This window comes from Elephantulus edwardii, unplaced genomic scaffold (genome assembly GCF_000299155.1).
Source record: "Elephantulus edwardii isolate Elephantulus edwardi_28Jun2011 unplaced genomic scaffold, EleEdw1.0 scaffold00153, whole genome shotgun sequence".
Lineage (NCBI taxonomy): Eukaryota > Metazoa > Chordata > Mammalia > Macroscelidea > Macroscelididae > Elephantulus > Elephantulus edwardii.
In genome coordinates this window covers 5,022,612-5,045,639 of record NW_006399903.1, presented here as the reverse complement: position 1 = coordinate 5,045,639, position 23,028 = coordinate 5,022,612, and the positions used below count along the sequence as shown (strand labels likewise).

General features: G+C 44.2%; 1 protein-coding gene across 1 annotated transcript in view; it reads right to left on the bottom strand.

The window, feature by feature from the left end:
• Positions 1 to 23,028, bottom strand: part of FBXL7 (F-box and leucine-rich repeat protein 7) — a 551,162-nt gene that overhangs the window by 6,639 nt on the left and 521,495 nt on the right. The window contains exon 3 of the mRNA XM_006895008.1: positions 4,639 to 5,250. Within this exon, the coding sequence (XP_006895070.1) occupies positions 4,639 to 5,250 (612 nt within the window). The remainder of the gene's footprint in view (positions 1 to 4,638; positions 5,251 to 23,028) is intronic.

The following is a 23,028-nucleotide window of genomic DNA, read 5'->3' as shown; positions in this document are numbered from 1 at the left end:
CCAAGGCCTTGCCTGTCTTGACAACTCACCCTAAATATATAAGATGACGTTTCACCACGCAGGCCTCCCAGGAGCACTCTGCTTGCACTTGCTCCAAGACAGACTTGTTTGTTCTTTTGGCAGTCCATGGGATATTCATCTTCTGCAATACCACAACTCAAAGACATCAATTCTTCTTTGGTCTTCCTTACTTGCTGACCAGCTTTCACATGCATAGGAAACAACTGGAAATATGGTGACTTGGGTCTCTTTACAATGCAATCCTTTCTTTTTAGCACTTTCTAGAGGTCCTTGATAGCAGACTTCTCCAGTGAAATAAGTTTTTTGATTTCTTGACCACTGTGACTATAGATGTTGATTGTAGATTCAAGTAAAAGAAAAAAAAAAACCCCAAAACAAAAAACCATGTGGATTTCTTTCTTTAGCCTGTCTTTCATTGTTTTTGTTCAGACATTCCCCTAGGTCGTATAGCCCTGGTGTATAAGTTGCCATCCTGCAGTCACTTTTGGTTGCTGTGAGGCTGAACACTGTGACACGAATGTGTCAAATGCGTTAATGGTTGGCTACCCAACGTGGACAGAGAGTGGGGTGGAGCTCCACGATTGAACAAGCATGAAAGGAGGAGTGGCGTCCACTTCCATAATAGCTTGCCTCCGGAAACCCTATGAACCTGGAGAGAGGATGAAAGGCACCCAAGCGTCGAGGACTCTCCTTCATAGGGTCGCTATGAGTCGCCCACACCTCGACGGCACTTAACAACAACAACAACAACAACATATAACCCTATATATTTTAGACAGAAAATTATGGAATTCAGATGTCTGTACTCTTGGCTGTGCTTACTGTGACACTTGTAAAACTACATGGCTTTCCAAGATTTTGTGTCAGCTTCTCTTTCTAAACTTTTAGCTAATGATTCTTTTAATTTTTAAAATTTTATTTTATGAATTTTAATGAACATTTACCAAGATTCTTTTCATTTTAAAATACCTAGCAAAATATTCCTCTGCTGTGTTTCAGGAAGAATCCTGTATTTGATGTAGGGAAACAAACATGTTGATTTTAAAAAAAGTTCTACTGTTAATGACTTTTTAGCCTCACCTGGTATCGCAGAGAGACTATTTTGGTATGTCTGTATTCTTTTCAGGGAGCTCTACTGGCCTAGTATTTCTTATTGCGCTGCTGTCCAATCCCAAAGGCACACAGTTCGAGTCCACCAGCTGCTCCTTCAGGAAAAAGGATGGACAATCTTGTCCTGTTTGATTTATTGCCTCTGAAAATCTGCTGGAGGGTCAGCTATGGGTTGGTTCCAACTCAACAGCACATGAAAACAATGTATGATTTTCAAGGAATAATTTTTAACAATATGTTCTGATTCTTAAAGATTTGCAAAGTTTGAGTTGTGAAGAAAGGATACTTGCTCATGGTTTTAAAAAAAAAAAATAAACTGACCCTAAACTGCTCTCTCATCAGTTGCATTTCACAGTGACCCTCGGTTGCATTAGTTGCATTTCACAGTGACCCTTGGTTGGGTTTCTGAGGTCGTAAGTGTTTACAGGAGGAGACTGCCCATTGCTCTCCCCTGGAGAAGTTGATGGATTCAAACCAATGACCTTTTCGTTAGCAGCCCAATATGTAATGTATTACATTGCTAGGGCTTCTTTTTTGTTGTTGTTGATTGCCTTCAAGTCAAGCATGAATCATAGCAACTCTATGAACAGAAGGCCTGAAGCCCCTGTACAACTATCAGAGTTCACAGAGTTTCCAGAGGCATGTTATTGAGGAAGTGGATACCCCTGGGTAACATTGAGAGCTACCTCATTCCTTGATGCATTACAGGCATGGGACTGCCTTAGCCATCTTCCCAGTGAAGCTTCGTTTTATGGATGCGAATCATCTCAGGCTCAGAGAGATGCTGGGACCAGTACAAACTGAGAGAAGAGATTGTTGACGCCTGATCCAAGGCATCACTTATAGGAGGGGAGGGAAGTTATGGCTAGGGGGGAGCATAACATTGATGAATTGTAGGAATGATTTACGGCAGATGTGCTACAGTGCAGTAAACATTCAAATGCTGAGGGAATCGAAGTCGTCTTGGAAGTGGTGATACTAAAAGGGACGCGTGAGAGAGATGGAGCTGAAGACCAATGAGCACCTGAAGGAAGATCCAGTGTAAGACAAGTTGGTGGCTCTAGATGCCATCCAGGCAACTTGCGCTCATTGTGGTCCCATGGACAGTAGACCTGACCCTTGCTGTATCCTTGTCTGTCTCACAGTCTCTGATATGCCAGAGCCTATCGTTACAGTCCATCTCTGTCACTTCATCTTGTTGGGGGATTTTTTTCTTTTTCTGTCACCAGCTTGATGTCTTTTTCTAATAGCACAACAAATTCAAGAGACGTGGAAACATCTGAGAGGCGGCTCAAAGAATGTCCAGTGTCCCTGTTGTAAAACGAGACTGACATCGGGGTAGATGGGAGACTAGAGAAAGATGAGAGAAATTCTGTATACTGCATTGAAACAGATATAAGGGAGAGAACTGTTTAAAAGGAATATGTGATTAGGTATTATTGTCATGACAGGAGTCCAGAATGAAAGCTGCATTAGTGGAGTAGACTTAGGGGGAGGGACTGTATAACAATGAAAAAATTTTTCTTTTCCTTTTCAAAGAGAAGAGCAAACTGGGGGGTGGAGGGGCGGGCAGGGAGAAAGGGGCAACAATGAATGAATGGAAATCCAAAGTCCCTGTAAACTTTCATTAAAATGAATAATGTTGTTGTTAGGTGCTGTTGAGTTGCAGACGACTCATAGCGACTCTATGAATGAAAGGCCTGAGCACTGTTTATAGTTTCCAGAAGCAAGTCGTTTCCAAAGTGGATACCACTCCTGCTTCCAAGCTTGTTTTAGATGGGAAGCTCCACCAAACACTGTCCACCATAGGTAACCATTATCGCATTTGGCACACCAGTTTCATGGTGTTCAGCATCACAGCAACTACAAGTTACTTCTGTACAGCAGTGCACTGACCAGGGCTATACCATCTTGGGCTTGGTAATAATAATATAAAAAAGAATGTCTATATAATATACATAGGACTCTATGAAAAAATTTCAGCAGCACAATTCCTGTGGATTACCCCCCACCCCTCCAGCACTCCCAAATATGTGGGAAGGGAAAGTCAGTATACAGTAAAGGGGTGAATGTTACTAGACACAATATGTATGGCTGGTTGAATGCAAAATCAATATGGTTTTTAAGCTTTTAAATCACAATTAAAAACTGTAAGTAAAAAGTAATACAGCCTCTTCCTTCCCCTTTCCTCCCCTCGTCTGAGAGGAGAAACATCCAGAAGAGCTTGAATTAGACCAAATCACGGAGTTTTGCAATGCGCTTCTGCCACATCACACCACGCTCTCTCTCCAGGATTCCTTGGAGGAAACAATGTCAAGAAAACCTTCTGGTTTCCTGCTTCTTTGTGCCAAACGGAGCTGAGCAGCGGGGACCAGGGCCTGGTCAGGCAGACAGCAGATGTGAGTGGACAAAGAAGTTGCTTCCCTGTGAGGAACAGTGTCTACCCAAAAGGCTGGACTGTCATGGAAATGTTTTCAGATGTCAGCTTTTGAAAGCAAGGAGCTAGATCCTGGGCTTTACCTCAGCTTTTGAGGAAGGCTATCATTTACCCTGAATGCTTGTAAAATCCCCAATTCTGGTGATCTGCTGTCAGACGGGTCTGACTTCTGGAAGGGTCTGATTTCTGGAACCTTTCCTGACAGCCGGGGCTGCTTATTTCTTTAACTCCCCGAGGCATCTCACGCAGTGGAGCCTCTCCAATGTTCTTTTTTCCTACACAGTAGATGAGCTAGAATGGGCTGTCAGTCTGGGCAGACTCCCATCTGGCGCCAGTGAGTGAGCCTGGGCTTTAAGACTAAGCCTTCTAGGCTGACTGAGGGAGGGTCACCCAGCAGAGCCTGAGCTCTCCTTCCTGACTTCAGAGGCTGTGGTTCGATGCCTCACACCTGCTCTTGAACTCTGCAGCTGATTACTGTGACTGATGAAAGAGGGAAGGTGCACCCAGGGGTGGGAGAGCAGTGTGAAACACCAGGGTACATCTCACGGGGCTGGGTTATATCAGTGTTAGCAATCCAACAAGCAAAAAGAATGCAAGCACACACACAAAAAAATCACCCCTTCTTCCCGAAAACAGCGCAGCCTGCATCTCATGTTTTATTGTCCACTGTTGGCCTGGTGTTGTTAGGGGCTGTGGAGCTGACTGTGACTCATGATGACTGTATGAACAACAGACTGGAACTCGGCCCTGGCTGGCACCTTCCTATTTCTGAAAGCAAAAGTGGCCAAGGTTCCTCTAGGAAGTTGATGTTATCTGAGGACAAGATCAAAGGGAGAACCATGGGCAATCTCCTCCCCTGGGGTTTATAGCTTCTGGGGGTTCAGCTATGAGTGCCTCCCGCTTGATAGCAGCGAGCTGGTGATGCTTGACAATGACAAGACCATTCTGGTCTCCAGTGCTCTCAGGCCACCTGACTTCTCCAAGGCCACCTTCCTCCACTTGTGCTGGGTGTGGCTGAAGGAGCTTCCCAGGGGTTGGCCAGGCTGGAAAGGACTCCCAGCCCCATTTACCTGATACATCCAGGTGCTCCAGGTTGGGGCAGAGAGACACCACGTCAAAGACGGCCTCATTGGAGATATTGTAACAGCCTGAGACCTCCAGGCGCCGCAGTTCGGGGCAGCACTGGGCAATGGTGTACAGTCCTCGGTCCGTAAGGCGCCTGCAGCCGCTGACCGTCACGGTTTCCAGCATGAGGCAGACGTTGGGGGTGTCCTGGCACAGCCTGCGGGTCAGCACCTTGAGGGCGCGGTCCACGTGGATGGTCTCGCCCGTCAGGCGGATAGTCCTCCAGAGGCGCGGGTCCCAGGCCAGGTTGTACCAGCGGCGGCACACGCGCGCGCAGCGACACAGCTGGTTGGTGGGCAGGAAGGAGAAGACGTGCACCAGGCAGTGGTCGGGCAGCCGGTCCACGCTCGCCTGCTCCTTCTGCGGCCGGGAGGCCAGGCGGATGAGCGGGTGCGTGAGGCGGGTCGGGGGCGGCGAGTGCACCATGGCCACGGTCTCCCCAGTGATGGACGACGACGAGGTGGACGAGCCCCTTCCATTCTGAAAGCCAGGCAGGGTCGGTGGACATATCAAGGCTGGGCTGGGCGTGCTCAGTGTGCGCATGCTCAGGTCGGAGTCTGGCAAAGACAGAGAAGAAGGGTTACTACAGGCATTAGCAGAGCCCTGCGTGAGAGGAGCTGGGGGCTGCCCAGGGAAGACCTTCATGGGGGCGGGGGTGTGTGTAGCACATTCTTCCCACTGATAGCCATCCACTTACCAGAAATCTAACTGCATTGGGCCAATATACTGGAAAGACTGCTTGAAAGGGCTAATGCGCAAGGTTGCCACTTTAAAGACTAAGGCACCCTATGCAAATGTATGCACCTTTAACCCATTCCAGAAATACTCAGTTTTATATATCCATATATATGTATACATGTATATATGTATATATAAAATATCAACAAATACATGAGATAACAGATTATATATATCTCTACCTCTATCTCTATCTTATCTCTATATAATCTGTTGATACTATGTGCCCTCGAGTCACCTGCAACTCATAGTGACCCTATGTACAACAGTCCTAAATCCTGCTCTGTCCTGTGTCAATCTTATTGTCTCCAAGACACCTAAGCCCATTACTGCAGTGACTGAACCAAACCACCTTATCAGGGGTCTTCCTCTCCTGTGCTGTCCCTCTATCCTCCCAAGCATGATGTCCCTCTCCAAGGACCAACCCTGCCTTGCAACATGTCCAAAGTATGTCAGATGAAGCTTCAGAATCCTTGCCTCCAAGGAGCAGCCTGGTTTAACTCTCTCCAGGACAAACTTGTTTGTTCTCCTAGCAGTCCATGGTATAGTCAGTACTCTTCTCCAACACCACAGCTCAAAGGCATCAATTCTCCTTCTATCATCCCGAATCATTGTCCAACTCTCTGATGCATAACAAGTGATTGCAAAGACCATGGCTATATCCATCTACATCTATCTATCTATCTATCTATCTATCTATCTATCTATCTATCTATCATCTATTTCAAACCCATGGCTGTCAAGGACACTTCCACTCATGGTATCCCACTGCTTCAGAATAGCCTTGTCCTCTGTAGAATTTATGTGTCTGCATCCTTGCAGAAGCAGGGTTGCCAGGCCTTTCTTCTGAGATGCCTATGGACAGATTTTAGCCATCAACCTCTTATTAGCAACCCAGCACTTCACTGTTTGTGTCACCAAGAGACTCCTTTCTCTATACCCAATCCCAAACCCAACTCCTAACTGCCAGGTTGATTCTGATTCAGAGCAACCATATGTTGGGTTAGGAGCCATCAAATCAGCTGCGACTCATAGTCACCCTATAACCAACAGGTCAGAACCTTACCCTATCCCACGACCCCTCTGCAAATCTAGAGTCAGCATGACAAGGATTTCCTTTTACTCAGATTCGCACTCAACCTCCATGGTAGCAGCAGCCAAAAAATCAAGCATACTGCATTAGGCAATTCTGCTGCCAAGGACCTCTTGGAAGTGCTAAAGAGTAAAGATGACACATTGAAGACTAAGGTGCACCTGATTTAAACCATAGTTTTCAATTGCTTGGGTGCATGTGAAAGCTGGATAATGAGTAAGGAAGACTGAAGAATTGGTGCTCCTGAATTCTGGTGCTGCTGGAGGATACTGTATGTACTATGGATAGCCAAGAGGATACACAAAGCTGTCTTGGAAGCAATGCAGCCAAAGTAGTGCTCCTTAGAAGTGAGGATGCAAGATTCACCTCCTAATTAGGGCATTCTATCAGGAGGAGCTGGTTCCCAGGGAAACACCTCATGCTTGATAAAGCAGAGGGTCAGCAAAAAAGGAGGGAGACCCTCAATGAGCTGGATCAACACTGTTGCCATGACAAAGGGCTTGAGGACAGCACAGACTGAAGAAGGTTGAGGATCAGGCGTTTTCAGAGGCCTGCTATTTCAGAAGTGGATGGCCAATCCTTCTTCCTAGTCTGTCTTAATCTGAATGTTCAGATTTAGAGAAGTGTCAGACATACCAGCATTTTATAGAAAAAGTGAAGGGTATCTCCCTTATTGTGGAGTTAACCATTAGTATCAGTGTTGTCCCTGCCTTTGGCACATGTGTCTTTACCCACTTATTTCCCTGCTCCACCATCCACCAGGATACCCATCCACTTCTACCCACTCCCTTCACATCTATCTCCCATTTTCAAGCCCTTGATCTGATAGCTTATATCTGAAGCTTCCTTGGCTTCTGTGATTCCAAATACGTCAGCTGCTGATAGTTTCTTATGTTGTGACCAGTGTCTCTGAAGCTTAGTGGTAATGTTTCCCGAGCGAAGGTGATGTGTCCTGCAGAACTGGCCCGAACGGATCCGCATGCTTGGGAGGGTGGAGGGACAGCGCAGGAGGGGAAGGCCCTCTATGAGGTGGATTGATTCAATGACTGGGGTAATCGGGATGGGAGTGTCAGAGACAGTGTGATTGGCACAGGACAGAGCAGAGTTTAGGGCTGTTGTACATAGGGTTGCTATGAGTCGCAAGTGACTCCATGGCCCATAACAACAATAACAAGGCTTTGCAGACGAGATATCTGTCTCTAGGGGCATTATTCAACTCCATTACTTGTCAACGGAATACAAAAGTGGTCACAAACAACATGTGAGTGAAATGGGCTGGGCTGTTTCAATAAAACTTAGTTTTCAAAGTGGGTCTGGTTGCAGGGACTGATGGAATTCCTGAGCCTACAATCTTTAGCAGTGATGTCAATTTGAGGACTGAGGTGCACCTGATTCAGGGCATGGTTCTTTGCAATCACTTGCTATGCATCTGAGAGCTGGACAATGAGTAAGGATGACAGAATTGTTGTCTTGGAACTGTGGTGTTGGAGAAGAGCACTGAACATCCCATGGACTGCCAACAGATATGTCTCAGAGAGGGTTTGGCCAGAATGCTCCTTGGAGGCAAGGATGACAAAGCACACACATACTTCAGGAACCTTGCCAGGACAGGCACATCATGCTTGGTTGGCTAAAGAGAGGAAGGGCCTCAGTGAGATGGACTGACACAGTGTCTGTGGTAATGGGCTCAAGTGTATCAGAAACAGTGAGGATGGCACAGGACAGGACAGGGCTCAGATCTGTTGTTCAGAGGGTTACTATGAGTAGTGTTCAACAGCATCTAACAACAACAACAACAACAATAACAATATGGTCCTTAATCACCCTGTGAACCTGCACTAACACTTACTCAACTTTTGGTCAAACAACAACTGATTATATCAGAGAGATACTCATTCTTTAGAATACCAACCATACAAGTTCAAAAGCACAGCATTTGTTCAGGGATAGAGTTCAGAAGGCAGGAAGGGGCAGGAAAGAAGGATTAGTGGAATTGAGAACCACAGGGAGGAAGTGGGAATAGTAGGGTTGTTTACACAATGGGGATTGTAATTAATACAATACATCCATTTGTCATAAAATAAAATGTATATGAATGGTTGAATGGAAAACCAACTGGATTTGTAAAATTTCACCCGAACAGTAATTTTTTTTTTGGGGGGGGGGAAGCCAGTTGGAGGTTGCTGACCTCCGACTTACAGTAATGGCAGCTCATCCAAAGGACACCCTTTGAAATATCTTACTCTGTTTTGCAGAGAAACAGACTGATTGACTGCCCTTATTTTGTTTTGAGAAGATTGAGAATTGTGTTTCATTTTCTAATGAAGGGAACGAGAATCAGGAGAAGGGAGGACAGTGAGTGGGTACAGAGAACACGTGCTGTCACCTCCCGCTTCCATCCTTGATAACAGCAGCCTCAAATCTTCTGTCTGACACATCAGATGTTGTTTTTAGTGCTTGACTATCTGGGGCAGTATTTCTTTTTCCTTTTGATTAATAACAGGCCTCTCTTCTTTGCATTTGAATAACATGAGTCATAGTTCCAGGAAGCAAAAAGATTACTTGATGAGGACACGCAAGGTTAAATTTATGAAGGATTAAGAATTCCTTAGGCCACCTCCAGAAGTATGCTTGTCTCGAATGATTCTCTCTCTTTTTCTCTGTATCATACAGTGAGACCTGTGAGAGCTGGAACTTGACAGGACAGCCTTGTTTCTCAAGAGCCTGACACTTTCAGATCCTTCATAGGATGTAGCCTAAACGTTTTTTTCTCTCTACTAGTACAAACTATTTTTGCTTTCCTTTTCTGACAGGGATCCACCTTATACAGGTTCAGGATTTTTGCACGTTTTATTGTATATAAATTTATTATTGTAAATAATAGGAGTTCTGGTGGCATAGTCTGCAGCGAGCTGCCCTGCTAAGAGGTGGTGTCTCTGTGATGGTTAAAATCCACCAGCAGATTTTTTTTTGAAAGATGGGCAGTCTCTTCTTATGCAATTGACAGCCTCTGACAACCTGACAGAAAATCAGCTATGGGTCAATTCTGACACAATGAGAGGGTGGGGAGGTGGGAAAGAGAAAGAGAAAAAGTATACAGTATGTCGTTATTAGGTACTGTCAGTTTCACGCCATAGCAAACTTACAAACTTACATACCAAAGAACGAAACTGCTTTTTCCTGCACCAAATCACTATATTTGAGCTCATATACTCAGTAATCTTTGCCAGCATTAAAATTCAAAGGCATCAGTTCATCTTCTGTCTTCCTTATGCATGGTTGATCTCTCGAATGCAGGTGAAGGGATAGAAGATGCTATCGTTTGAACAGTTACACTTTAGTTTTCAACCTGACCTCTTTGTTCTGAGGAACCATACCTCCTGCCGTCAAGCCAGTCATCTGGAGGACAGAGTGGAAACTGGCCCAGGAGGTTTCCAGGGATGTAAATCTTTATGGAAACGGACGTCCTCATCTTCGTGGTTTATTGCCAAGGTGCTCCAGTGGGTTTTGAGAGATTGTGAATTGCATGGGAGATGAATCATCTTTCTATCTCGGAGCCACTGATGGATTTGAACTGCCAGAAAGATGCCATCTTTGGTTTGGCAGTGCCATTCTCTATGGACTATGCACACAAGAGTTATCCCAAGAAAACAAACAGGTCTGTATTAGAGAGGATGCAACCAAATTTCTCCTTGGAGGCTAGGATTTTGAAGCTCTGCCTCACACACTTTGGGCACAGGAGGGACCAGTCCTTGGAGAAGGACATCATGCTCAGAAGGGTGGAGCCACAGTGCAGAAGAGGAAGATCCCGGATGAGATGGATTGATATAGTAACTGGGATGATGGGTTAGGTGTGCCAGAATCAGTGAGAGTGGCTCAGGACAGGGCAAGTTTAGGGCTTCTGTACGCAATGTTGCTAGGAGTCGCAGTGACTCAAAAGCACATAACAACAACAGAGGATCTAAACCGTGAATGTTTTGGTTAACAGCTGAGCGCACTTTAACCACTGCGCAGAACTCTGGAGGTACCCTCTCTCTCATGGATGTCAACTCAGAGCAAACTCACAGCTGACCTTCCAGCAGATTTTTCAGAGGCTATAAATTACATGGAAGAGGTTGCCCAGCCAGCTCCCTTGTGAGGACCAACTGTGCCTTTAACCCATTTGGGAAGTCACACTTGAGTTAGCAGCACAACTCTCCATGGACCAGCGTGCCACCAGAGATCCTTAGATGAACCTAGGTGAATTCTTTCAGCCACTGAGCTGTGGAGTGACTGCTACCCAGCCTTCTTGTGGCAACAGCTGAGTGACAGGCCTACCAGTGAGGCTCAAACTGTTTGGAGACAAGGATTCTAGTTATTATTTGTGCCCTGGCTGTACCTGGCACAGTTTATGGTGCAGAAACCCACTGACTCAACTGCCATTGGGAATGGGAACTGGATCTCTTCCAGTCAGTCAGCCAGGCAGCTGTCGAGTCAGAACTGACCCATAGCTGCAGTGTGGGTTTTTCTTTTAAAATTTATTTATTCATTGTTACACATTTTCTACCCCCTTCTAGCCCCCTCCTGTTGTTGTTGTTGTTGTTATGTGCCGTGCGACTCATAGCGACCCTATGTACAACAGCTCTAAACTCTGCTCTGTCCTGTGCCAATCTCATTGTCTCCAACACACTCATCCCGATTATCCCAGTCACTGAATCAATCCATCTCCCAGAGGGTCTTCCTCTCCTGTGCTGTGCCTCCACCCTCCCAAGCATGATGTCCTTCTCTAAGGACTGATCTCTCCTTACAATATGACCAAAGTATGTCAGACAAAGCCTCAGAATCCTTGCCTCCAAGTAGCAGCCTGGTTTAACCCTCTCCAGGATGAATCTATTTGTTTTCTTAACAGTCCATGGCACCCTTAGCACTCTTTTCCAACACCAAAGCTCAAAAGCATCAATTCTCCTTCTATCCTCCCTAGTCATTGTCCAGCTCTCTGACACATAACAAGTGATTGCAAAGACCATGGTCTGTACCAGATGCACCTTAGTCTCCAGAGAAACACCGTTGCTCTTGAGTGCTTTAGAGAGGTCCCTAACTGCAGACTTTCCCATCGCAATACATCTTTTAATTTCCTGGCTGCTGGTGCCAAGAGTGTTGATTGTGGAGCCAAGCAGACTAAAGCTGTGAACAATCTCAATCTCTTCACTATCCATCCTGATGCTGCCAATTGGTCCAGTGGTGAGAATCTTGGTGTTCTTGATGTTGAGCTTCAATCCATATTGAAGGCTGCAGTCCCTGACCCTCAGCAGCAAGCGCTTCAGGTCCTCCTCAGTTTCAGCAAGCAGGGTTGTGTCATCTGCATAATGCAGATTGTTGATAGATCTTCCACCAATCCTGATGCCAAATTTAGCCCACCCCGCAATGCACCCTTTGTTCCAGATTGTTCTCATACATATAATGCATAATCATATATTCCTTTTAAATAATTCTTCTCCTCATCTGTTCTAATGCAGTGTTCATTATCTATTCACTCTTTCTTCATTCCCTCTCCCATCCCCTCATGTCTGTCCTATTTTATAACAGCAGTGTTATGCAGTATTTATCCTTTTGTGACTGAACTATTTCACTTATCATAATTCCCTCAAGTCTTTCTCATGTTGTGCAATGTTTTACTATTTCATTATTTTTCAGTGCTGCATAGTATTCCGATGTGTGGATGTACCATAGTTTGTGGGGTGTGTGTGTGTGTTTAATCCATTTACTTACTGATGGGCATGTGGGTTGCTCCCATCTCTTTGCTATTGTGAATAATACAGCAATAAATATTGGTGTGCATCCAGTGGGTTATTGAAGGCAGTAGATACCAGAGGGGGAGATGGCCTATCCTCCCATGCAGCAGCTGGTGGAATTGAATCAAGTGCCTTTGAGATTGCCATTGACTTTCATTGAAACTATATAAACTCAAAATTGCTCTATTGGCAGTAGAGAACTTCCCCATAGGATTTACAAAGTCATATATTTAAGCAAACTGCCTCATCACTCTCTTGCAGAGAAGCAGATGGGTTTGAACCAGTGACCTTTGGATTAGCAGTCAAATGCACTGACTGCTGTGCCACCAGGGCTGCTTTCACAGTGCTTTGTAAATGCAAAATAAATGCCTTGACTTGAATGGAAATACATGTTTACAAATATCACGTTTAGCCTGATATGTGCTTTTCTGAGGAGCCCAGGTGACTCAGTGGTTAAGCGATTAAGTGCTAACCAAAGGGCTGGCAGTGGGAACCCAGCAGCACCTGCAGAAGAAAGATGGGTAATTTACTCCAGTAGAAATCACAGCCGTGGAAGCCCTTCGGGGCAGCTGGACTCTGTCCATCAGGGTTGCTGTGAGCCAGAATTGATTCCACAGCAGTAAGTTCGGTTTGGCTTGATGCTTCCTATACAGGTGCTCTACTTCCTGCATTTTACATTATTTATGAGAAAAGAAATATGCATGTGTCTCTCTTGCAATCAGCTATCATAAATCATTGAGGGCAACTCCAACTATATACCAGCTGTGATTTCAACGACACTATCAGGCGGTCACGCCCAGTCCAGGCCCTGCTGTGCCCCAGGAGAGCTACTCTGCAGGCAGGGGTTCCTTCTGCAGGTGGAATGCTTGTATTGACCCAGGAGGGGACAATCACAGACTCTCAGCCCTGACATCCTATGAGCTCTGAGGGCTCTGACACTTCTCCTCTGCCCTTGAGGTCCCACCCCTCTTGAACAGCTGGCAGTGCCCTGTGGACCCTCAACGTCCCAAGCAACTGGGCATACTCACTGCTTGGGGTTTGCATTCTAAAAGCTGAAACTAAGTTTGCATCCAACCTGCTCTGCCCTCGTCCATGCCCTCAGCCTTGGGCAGACAGCCCAGGTATTTCCAACTCGTCTACCTGTGTGTCTCCAGGAATGCAATTATCCTTTCTTTTTGCTGCATGGCCAACATGGACACCAGTCAGAGTCAGAAGTGGGATCCTGTAAGGGACATTCTGTCCAAGGAGGGCTCAGTACACAGGGATAGCTCTCATCACTCCTCTCTCCCCTGTGGTAACCGAAGCAGCTGGGGTCACTGCAGGAATGGTTTCTCTCTGCTCACCAAAGCACATGTCTCTGTGTATAGAAAAGTGTGTCCATCCGTGTGCATCTGTATGTCAGTGTGTGTTAGGGAGAGCGTGCTGGTGTGTCAGTGTATATGACTGTGTTGTTTCTCGTGTATGAGGGTGTCGGTGAGTGTGTGTTTGTTTGTTTGGTTGGTTTTTTTTGCATGGGGGTGATCCAGGAAACAGCAAAAGAAGATAGAGGGAATACAAAGCTACTATACTAAAAAGAATTGGCCAACATGGAAATATCTCAGGAAGTAACAGATGATCAAGAGTCAATGGAAATGGAGCAAGAAGCTCAAGCTATATTGAAGGCATTGGCAAAAAATAAAGCCCCAGGAATCGAAGAGACACCAACTGACATCTTTCAATCAACAGCTGTAGGCTCTGGCATGCTTACTCCTCTATGCCAGGAAATTTGGAGGACAGCTGCCTGGCTGACTGACTGGAAGGGATCCATATTTGTTCCCATTCCCAAGAAAGGTGATCTGACAGAATGTGGGAATTATAGAGCAATATTATTAATGTTACATGCAAGCTGAAATTACTAAAGAAAATTTAAAAAGTGGCTAAAACAGTTCAGAGACAGAGACCTTCCAGAAATTTAAGCTGGATTTAGAAGAGGCCATGGCACAAGGGATAGATATCATTACTGATGTCAGATGGATCCTGGCTGAAAGCAAAGAATTCCAGAAGATTACCTATTTGTGCTTTACTAACTATGCAAAGGCATTTGACTCTATGGATCATAACAAATTACGACTAACGTTAAGATTGGAATCCTAGGACACTTGTGCTTGTGTGAAACTTATACCTAGACCAAGAGCCTGTTGTGAGAACACAGCAGAGGAGCAAAACATGGTTAACAATTAGGAAATGTGTGCATCAGAATTGTATTCTTTCTCCATACATATTTAGTCTGCATGTTGAGTAAATTATTTGAGAGGCTAGACTGAAGAATATGGCATCAAGACTGGAGGAAGACTCATCAATAACCTTAGTTATGCAGATGATACAATTTGCTTGCTGAAAGTGATGAGAACTTGAAGCTCTTGCTGCAGAAGGATAAACATTGCAGCCTTCAATACAGATAGCCTTGCAACATCAAGAATCCTCACTATTCATATTTTGTAAATAAACTATAATAATGATGAAGAATCCTCACCACTGGAATGACAGACAACATCATGATAGATGGAGGAAAGATTGGAAACGTCAATGACTTCACCTTTCTTGGATCCACAATCAATACATTTAACTGTAGTCAGGAGATCAGGAGATGTATTGCACTGGGAAAGTCTGAAATCAAGGACCTCTACAAATTATTGCTGAGCAATGATGTCATTTTGAGGACTAAGGTGCATCTGATTCATGCTACAGTTTTTTTCAGTCACTTGTTATCCATCTGAGAGCTGGATATAGAATAAGGATGGCAGAAGAAGAATTGATGCTTTTAAACTGTGGTGCTGAAGCAAAGCACTGAACAGGGTGCGGGTTGCAAAAAAGAATAAACAGATATATCTTGGAGAAGATAAAACCAGAGTGCTTGTTGGAAGCAAAAATGATCATCTTGCATACTTTGTGCGTGTTCCTTGGAGAGGGATATCATGCTTGGAAAGGTGGAGGGCCAGCAAAAGAGAAGAAGATCCTCAATGAGATGGATTGACAGTCACTGTAGCAGTAGGTTTGAGTGTGTCAGAGACTGTAAGGATGATACTGGAGGGGGGAAGGTTCAACTCTGTTGTTCACAGGGTCACTATGAGCCGTACTCGATGGCATCTAACAACAAAAACAACTTATGTATGTGTATACGTATGTGTCAGGGTATCAATGTGTGTTCTTATGAGTGTGTCTGTCAGTGTTGGTGTATGTGTAAGAGTGTGTAAGTTGATATATGTGTCACTGTGTGGGGGGGTGTTGATTGTCAGTATGTATTTCAGATATGCGGAGATCAGGGCATGTTCTCAAGAAGGATTAGCAATTGGAGGAGGACAACAAACTTGGCAAAATTGTTTTCAGTGCCGAAGAGCTCAAACAGACTCATCACTAATCCTCCATCAAGTTCCAGGGCTGTACAGAGCACAGAGAATTCTTTCCCGTTCTCCCAAGGACCACTGGTGAGTCTGAACCACTCACCAGATGAGTGAGGCCTTTATGTTAGCTACAGGAAGCCAATAAGAAATATTAGTAATAAACTGAATGCTATTTCAGGATGTGGGGGAGGCTCAGTACAAGCCAGAATTCACCCTGAGGCACTAAGGCAATCCCTAAGGGTTTACCAGATTCTTGCATTTGCTAACCTCTCCCTCCTGAGTCAAGCAGAGCTTCATTTGCATTGACTTCTCTTTGTGATTTACTTCCTGATACTTTTCAAAAAAGATACAGAGAAGCTTGGCTTGGGGTCTTCAGTCAAGAACTGCTGGCCCCCTGTTTTAGGCTCTCTGCTCTATCTCATTCCTGCCTGCCTGTCTCTCATTATTAATAATTATAAAATTACTTTACCCTTGGTCTGCAACAGTTAGCCAAAAGAGGAAGACTCTCAGTGAGATGGACTCACAACTTAGCTACAAAGCAGACAGAAAAATTACAGTGATTACAAGGACAGTTGTTGTTGTTGTTAGGAGATGTCAAGTCCAGTATGACTCATAGAGACCCTATGAACAAGAGATTTGAACCCTATTATATCCTGTGCCATCCTCACACCTCCTGAGACTTGAGAGCCCATTGAAGCAGTCACCATGTCAATCCACCTGGTCGAGGGTCTTCCTCTCCTTTGCCGACCTTCCACCCTTCCTAGCATCACGTCCTTCTTCAAGGAATAGCCCCTCCTAGCAACATGCCCAAAATATTTGAGAAGCCTCATCGTCTTTGCCTCCAAAGAACATTCTGGCTGTACCCTCTCAAAGACATATTTGTTTGTTCTTCTGGCAGTCCATGGGATGTTCAGCGCTCTTCTCCAACACCATGGCTCAAAGGCATCAATTTTTCTTCTGTCATCCTCATTCACTGTCCAGCTCTCAGCTGCATAGCAAGTAATCAGAAAGACCATGGTCTGAATCATACACATCTTAGTCTTCAAAATGACATCATTGCTCTTGAATAATTTGGAGAGATCCCTAACTGCAAACTTTACCAGTGCAATATGTCTCATTTCCTGATTGCTACTACCCAGGGTGTTAACTGGGGATTAAAGTAAGATGAAGTTATTGACAGCTTCAATCTTCTATCTATCTATCCTTATGTTGCCTATCGGTCCAGTGTTAAGAATCTTTGTTTTCTTGACATTGAGATGCAATCCATATCAAAGGCTGTATTCTTTGATCTTCTACAGTAAGTGCTTCAAGTCCTCCTCACTTCCAGCAGGCAAGGTTATGTCATCTGCGTAACATCAGGTTATTGATGAGTCTCCCTCTGATCATATTGCCACAAGGGTGGTCTCCCTCTTATGATGGTCTTCCATAATATTTCATTTTAATGTTTGGAGTGTTTCTATGAGTTGAAACCAACTTGGTGATACCAACAACATAATATTGCAAGGCGGCTCTAATGAGAAGAGATATGAGTTCTCCAAAGCATCCCAGGAAGGCACAAATGATGTTCGCTCATCTACAAAAAACAAAGGTTGCAGTTCTGAGTCATCCGAGGAGAACACTGACCTGATACCGTAAAGATACGACCATGAAAACTTCAGGGGATACTCACGGGGCCATCAGGTGTCTAAATCAGCTTACCAGCAATGGTAGGCTTGCTTGTTTTGATCTAGCTCTTTAATCACACCTCAAAACCTATTCCCCTACACTGTGCAGTTCCTGCCTTTTCTCTGAGCAAACCCTGATTCTCTTTTGCTCTTTAGCTCTTCTAGAAAGATGTTTTCACACTGCTAAGGGAGTCTGGAAAGGGTTAAACCGGGTGGCTCCTTGGAGGCAAGGATTCTGAGGCTCCGTCTAACATACTTTGGACATGTTGTGAGGAGAGACCAGTCCTTGGAGAAGGACATCATGCTTGGGAGGGTGGAGGGACAGCGCAGGAGGGGAGGGCCTTCTATGAGGTGGATTGATTCAGTGACTGGGATAATTGGGATGGGAATGTCAGAGACAGTGCGATTGGCACAGGACAGAGCAGAATTTAGGGCTGTTGTACATAGGGTCGCTATGAGTTGCAACCAACTCGATGGCACATAACAACAACAACAACAAGGGAGTCTCACGGAAAGAGCAAGACCGCAATGAGATGGATTGACAGAATCACTGCAGCAATGAGAAAAAGGACGTCAGAGATGAGGAAGAGGGCGCAGCATAGGGCAGGGTTCCGGTCTGTTGTTCATTGGGTGGTTCTGAGTCAAAATCAACAAGAACCGTTTAAAAGAGAGATATAACTGGGTATTTCTGTCATCACAGGAGACTAGAGCGAGGGCTACATGGTGGAGGGGACCTTGGGGAGGGTTTGTAAAACAATGAAAGAATCTTTTCTTTTACTTTTCCATAATTTTTGGACTCATGTACTTATAACTTGTTAGTCAAATTTGTGTCTTCTAGGTTGCAACACCCCCATGATACATCTTCAAGGATATGAACATGTACAGCCAAGCACAATCAATAAGAGTGCATCTAAATTCCAAAATCAATCTCCATAATAGTCTATGTGTTTCCTACTGCCAAAGGGGCCCTTTAGAGTAGTGAGAGAAGATCTTCACCCTGAAACCCACAGCATCCCTTTTCAGCAGGAAGTAGCTAAGAGAATACACCATCCCCTTTTCCTTACGACTCAGGGTGAAGTCTCTCTCAGGGAGGAGTGATAGGGAATGGCAAAGGACACACTGACAAAGAAGATTAATCAGAACTGGCTTTGACAAGCACTGTGGCATTTGGACAAGAACAAACTGGGAGGAGGGTAGAGAGAATAGTGCAACAATGAATGAGTGGAAGCCCAAAATCTCTGTAAATGTTTATGAAAATTAATAAAATATAATTATAGGAAAAAAAAAGAAAAAAAAACTAGAAAAAAAATCAACAAGAAGAAGAAGGGATTCTTTTGGTCACAGCACTCTAAATGGTCAAAATCAAACCAATGACACGGAGAGACTGACGTCATTGGAACTTGTGGATTGGTTTGCTTCCATCTCCAATGTGAACATCTAAGAAAGATCCTTCAGGGAATTTATAGCTGGGGAAACAGGTGGCCTCTCTAATTTTACACAAAGAAACTATATAAAGGTCCAGGTCATATTTTATGAGACTTGTGATGGTTTTATTCTGTACTGAAATTAGCACTTCTCAGGTCTCTCCTCTTTCTTACCTGCAGAATGTCAAAGAGAGATAAGCTTATACTACAGAGTCATCTCATTCCCAAGAGAGATCACCATTGCTTTAAGGGGCCGTGGCCCTGGTTGGTTTTTACTGAGAGAGAGTTTATCTCTGTATGGTATAGTTTATTTTTAGATTCTCTTAGGGCATTTGTTAATCTTCTCTTTTAATAAAACTGAAGTGGATCCAAGGTTCACAGTAGTAGTAGTTGTTGTTAGGTGCCATGGACTTGGTTCTGACCTGTCGTGTCCACAAGTACAACAGAAGGAAACTTGGCTCAATCCATCTCCATCATCACAATCTCTGCTGAGCTAAAGCCCATTGGTGCAGCCAACGTCAACCCATCATGTAGAGGATCTTCCCTTCGCTGAGGTCAAGATGACTATGACTCATCACAATCCTCCGATCAACAGATGGAAACCTTGCCCTCTCGGCACCATGCTCACAATCTCCACCAGGTTCCCGCCTGTTCCTGCAGTCACTGTTCAATCCATCTCCTCGAGGTTCTGCCTCCCTTCTGTTGACACTGCACCTTTTCCGAGCACAACTTCCTTCTGTGGGCACTGGCCTCTTCTGACAATATGCCCAAAGTATGGTCTGGCTTGCCGCCCTGGCTGCACTTCTTCCAAGAATCACAATTTCATTTTGTAAAATTGTTATGTGTTTCAATTTATTCTTTTCTTAAATTTTTTTTTGTTATTTTAATGAAAGTTTACAGAAAAGTTGAATTTGCACCCTGTCCCTCAGATCCTGATGCCACACTCCTCCTCATAGAGACTAGGTCTTGAATAATTTGATGCCTTTGAAATGTGGTGCTCGAGAAGAGTATTGAGGGTACCATGGACTGCTAGGAAAACAAACAGATTCATCCTGGAGAGGGTTAAACTGGGCTGTTCCTTGGAGGCAAGGATTCTGAGGCTCTGTCTAATGTACTTTGGACATGTTGTAAGGAGGCGCCAGTCCTTGGGGAGGGACGTCATGCTTGGAGGGACAGCACAGGAGGGGAGGACCTTCTATGAGGTGAATTGATTCAGTGACTGGGCTAATCAAAGACAGAGCGATTGGCACAGGACAGAGCAAGGTTAAAGGATGTTGTACATAGGGTCACTATGATTCGCCACTCGACGACACATAACAACATCAACAGATTGGTACGCCACCACTTGCTGTAATTAACAATGACACAGGAAAATTTACAGTAAGTACAAAAAGGATTAACACTTTGACATTGTCACAGAATTTTGGGTCTCATTTTCAGGACTGACTCACTCCTCAGCTGTAATAATCTGAACTGACTTTTTTCGATGGACCCCAGGAGTCTGCAGTTCTACTCCTGCACTCCAGAGAGCCGGTGGCTGGTTCTGCAAAGCTTGGGCAGCGAGCCAGCTGGGAAGGTTCTTGACAGGAGGAGAAACAAACAGATTTTCATGAAAAGGCTTGTAATCCATAATTTTCCACCGTCCCGCTGCACTTTGTATAGCAGCCCTAATTGTTTTCTATCTTCAGCCTTCAGATAATGCTTTCGTCTCATTTCACCATGAATAGGGAGAGAATCCCAGTGTTCACATCTTTTAAAGTGTGATGGATGGTATCCTATTGAATTTGCATTCTAGTAAAGAGATACTTAGAAATGTTCAGATCACAGCAGAAAGGAAGCCCCAAGGGGAGCAAAAGTCCAGTGCACAAATTCAACTTTCAAGTGAGAAGAAAGAGAAATTTCCACTAAACGTATGAACATGTAAAAGATCAATAATTAATTAAAATGCTTCCAAAGTAAAGCAAATCCCTCAATTCCCTTAGCTGTGTGAAAACAAAATCCACCCTTGTTTAAATGCTTCACAGTTTCTTTTAATGTGAAAAATATGTATAAAATATTTATTACAGGCAAGACAGAGTCCGTAGTACAAAAGATATCTTAACTAATAAATACAATGCACATATTTTAATTTTAAATGCTTGGGAAAACAAAAGAATATTTAGAATCAGTTTTTATAGTCAGTAAATCTCCTGGGAAGAGATAGTTCATTCTCCTTCAGCAGAGAAGGTGGTGGATTTGAACCTTTGAGAGTCAATGCAGCTTTTTAACACTGGGCTACTGCATTATATATGTGTGTGGGGATTATAAATGAGGTTCTATCTCTATCTCTTATCTCTATCTTTATCTGGATTGAAGCTCACATTAAGAAAACCAAGATTCTCACCACTGGACCGATTGGTAGCATCATGATAGATGGTGAAAAGATTGAGATTTGTAACAGCTTTAGTTTGCTTGGCTCCACAATTAACCCTCTTGGGACCAGCAGCCAGGAAATTAAAAGATGAATCACACTGGGAAAATCTACTGTCAAGGGCTTCTCCAGAGTACTGAAGAACAATGATGTCAATTGGAGAATAAGGTGTGCTTGAACCAGGCCATAGTCTTTGCAGTTACTTGCTATACATTAGAAAGCTGGACAAAGACTAGGAATGATAGAAGGAGAATGGATGCCTTTGAGCTGTGGCCTGGAAAAAAGTACTGAATATACCATGGACTGTGAGGAGAACAAACCAGGCTGCTCTTTGGAGGCAAAAATTCTGAAGCATCATCTGACATACGTTGGACATGTTTCAAGGAATCCTTGGAGAAGGACATCGTGTTTGGGAGGTTGGAGGGACAGTGCAAGAGAGTAAGACCGCCGATTGAGATGGATTGATTCAGTGATTGAGGTAATAGGGGTAGATTTGTCAGATACAATAAGATTGGCAGGATAGAGCAGGGTTCAAAGCTGTTGTATATAGGGTCACTATGAATTATAGGCAACTCGATGGCAAATAGCAACAACAACAATATACAGTGGTTAGACTATATGCCTTCAAATTGTGGTGTTGAAGAAGAGTTTTTAACATATCATGGGCTGCCAAGAAAACAAATAAGCCTGTCTTGGAGAGGGTGAAACTGAAACCAAGTTTCTCATTGAAGGCTTGGATTTTGAAGCTCTGTCTCACTTTGGGCACGTGGCCTGGAGAGATTGATCCTTTGAGAAGGACATCATGCTTGGAAAGATGGAGCAACAGCACAGGAGAGGAAGACCTTGGATAAGATGGATTGATACAGTGACTGGGGCAATGGGGCAAATGGGGGGTTGGTGTGTCAGGACAGGGCAGGATTCAGAACTGGTGTACATAGTGACTTGATGGCACATAACAACAACAACAACAATAGTGGTTAGAATCCACCTGATGCTTCACAGGAGAAGGATGGGAAACCCCTTCCTGTATGATTTGTTGATGTTGTTGCTATGTGCTGTTGAGTCACCAACGACTCTTAGTGACCCCATGTACAACAGCTCTGTAGCTGGCTCTATCCTGAGACAGTATCATTGACTCCAATACACCTGCCCTCATTGCCTGAGTTACTGTGTCAATCCATCTCACATGGGGTCTTCTTCTCTGGCACTGTCCCTCCACCCTTCTAAACATGAAGTCCTTCTCCAAGGACTGGTCCTGCAAGGCCACGTGCCCAATGTATGTGAAACAGAGCTTCAAAATCCTAGCCTCCAGGGGGGATTAATCATGAAGTTGTACAATGTGATGGGGGGAGGTTTGAGGGAAATTGGAAGAATCTGTTCTGGAAAACAATGTATTCTAATTTTGTGAACAAACTAGTAGAATAAGAGTAAGAGTAAGAATAAGAATAAGAAGAATAAGAATAAAAAACCCTTGCCTCCAAGAAGAAACTTGGTTTCACCCTAAGACAGACCTATTTGTTTTCCTGGCAGTCCATGGTATGTTCAGCACGCTTCTCCAGCACGACAACTCAGTGGCATTAATTCTTCTATCATCCTTCATCACTGTGCAGCTCTCTGATGCATATTGTTTTATTCAAATATTCTTTGTGTCTAGTATGTAATTTTTAAAATTAATTTTAATAAACATTTATAGAGATTTTGGATTTCCATTCATTCATTGCTGCACTTTTCTCCCTGCCCACCCCTCCCCACCAGTTCGCTCCTCTCTTTGAAAAGAAAAAGAAGAAAAAAAAGAAAAAAAATTCCTTCATTGGTATACAATTCCCCCATCCCTTCCCCCTCCCACCCCCACACC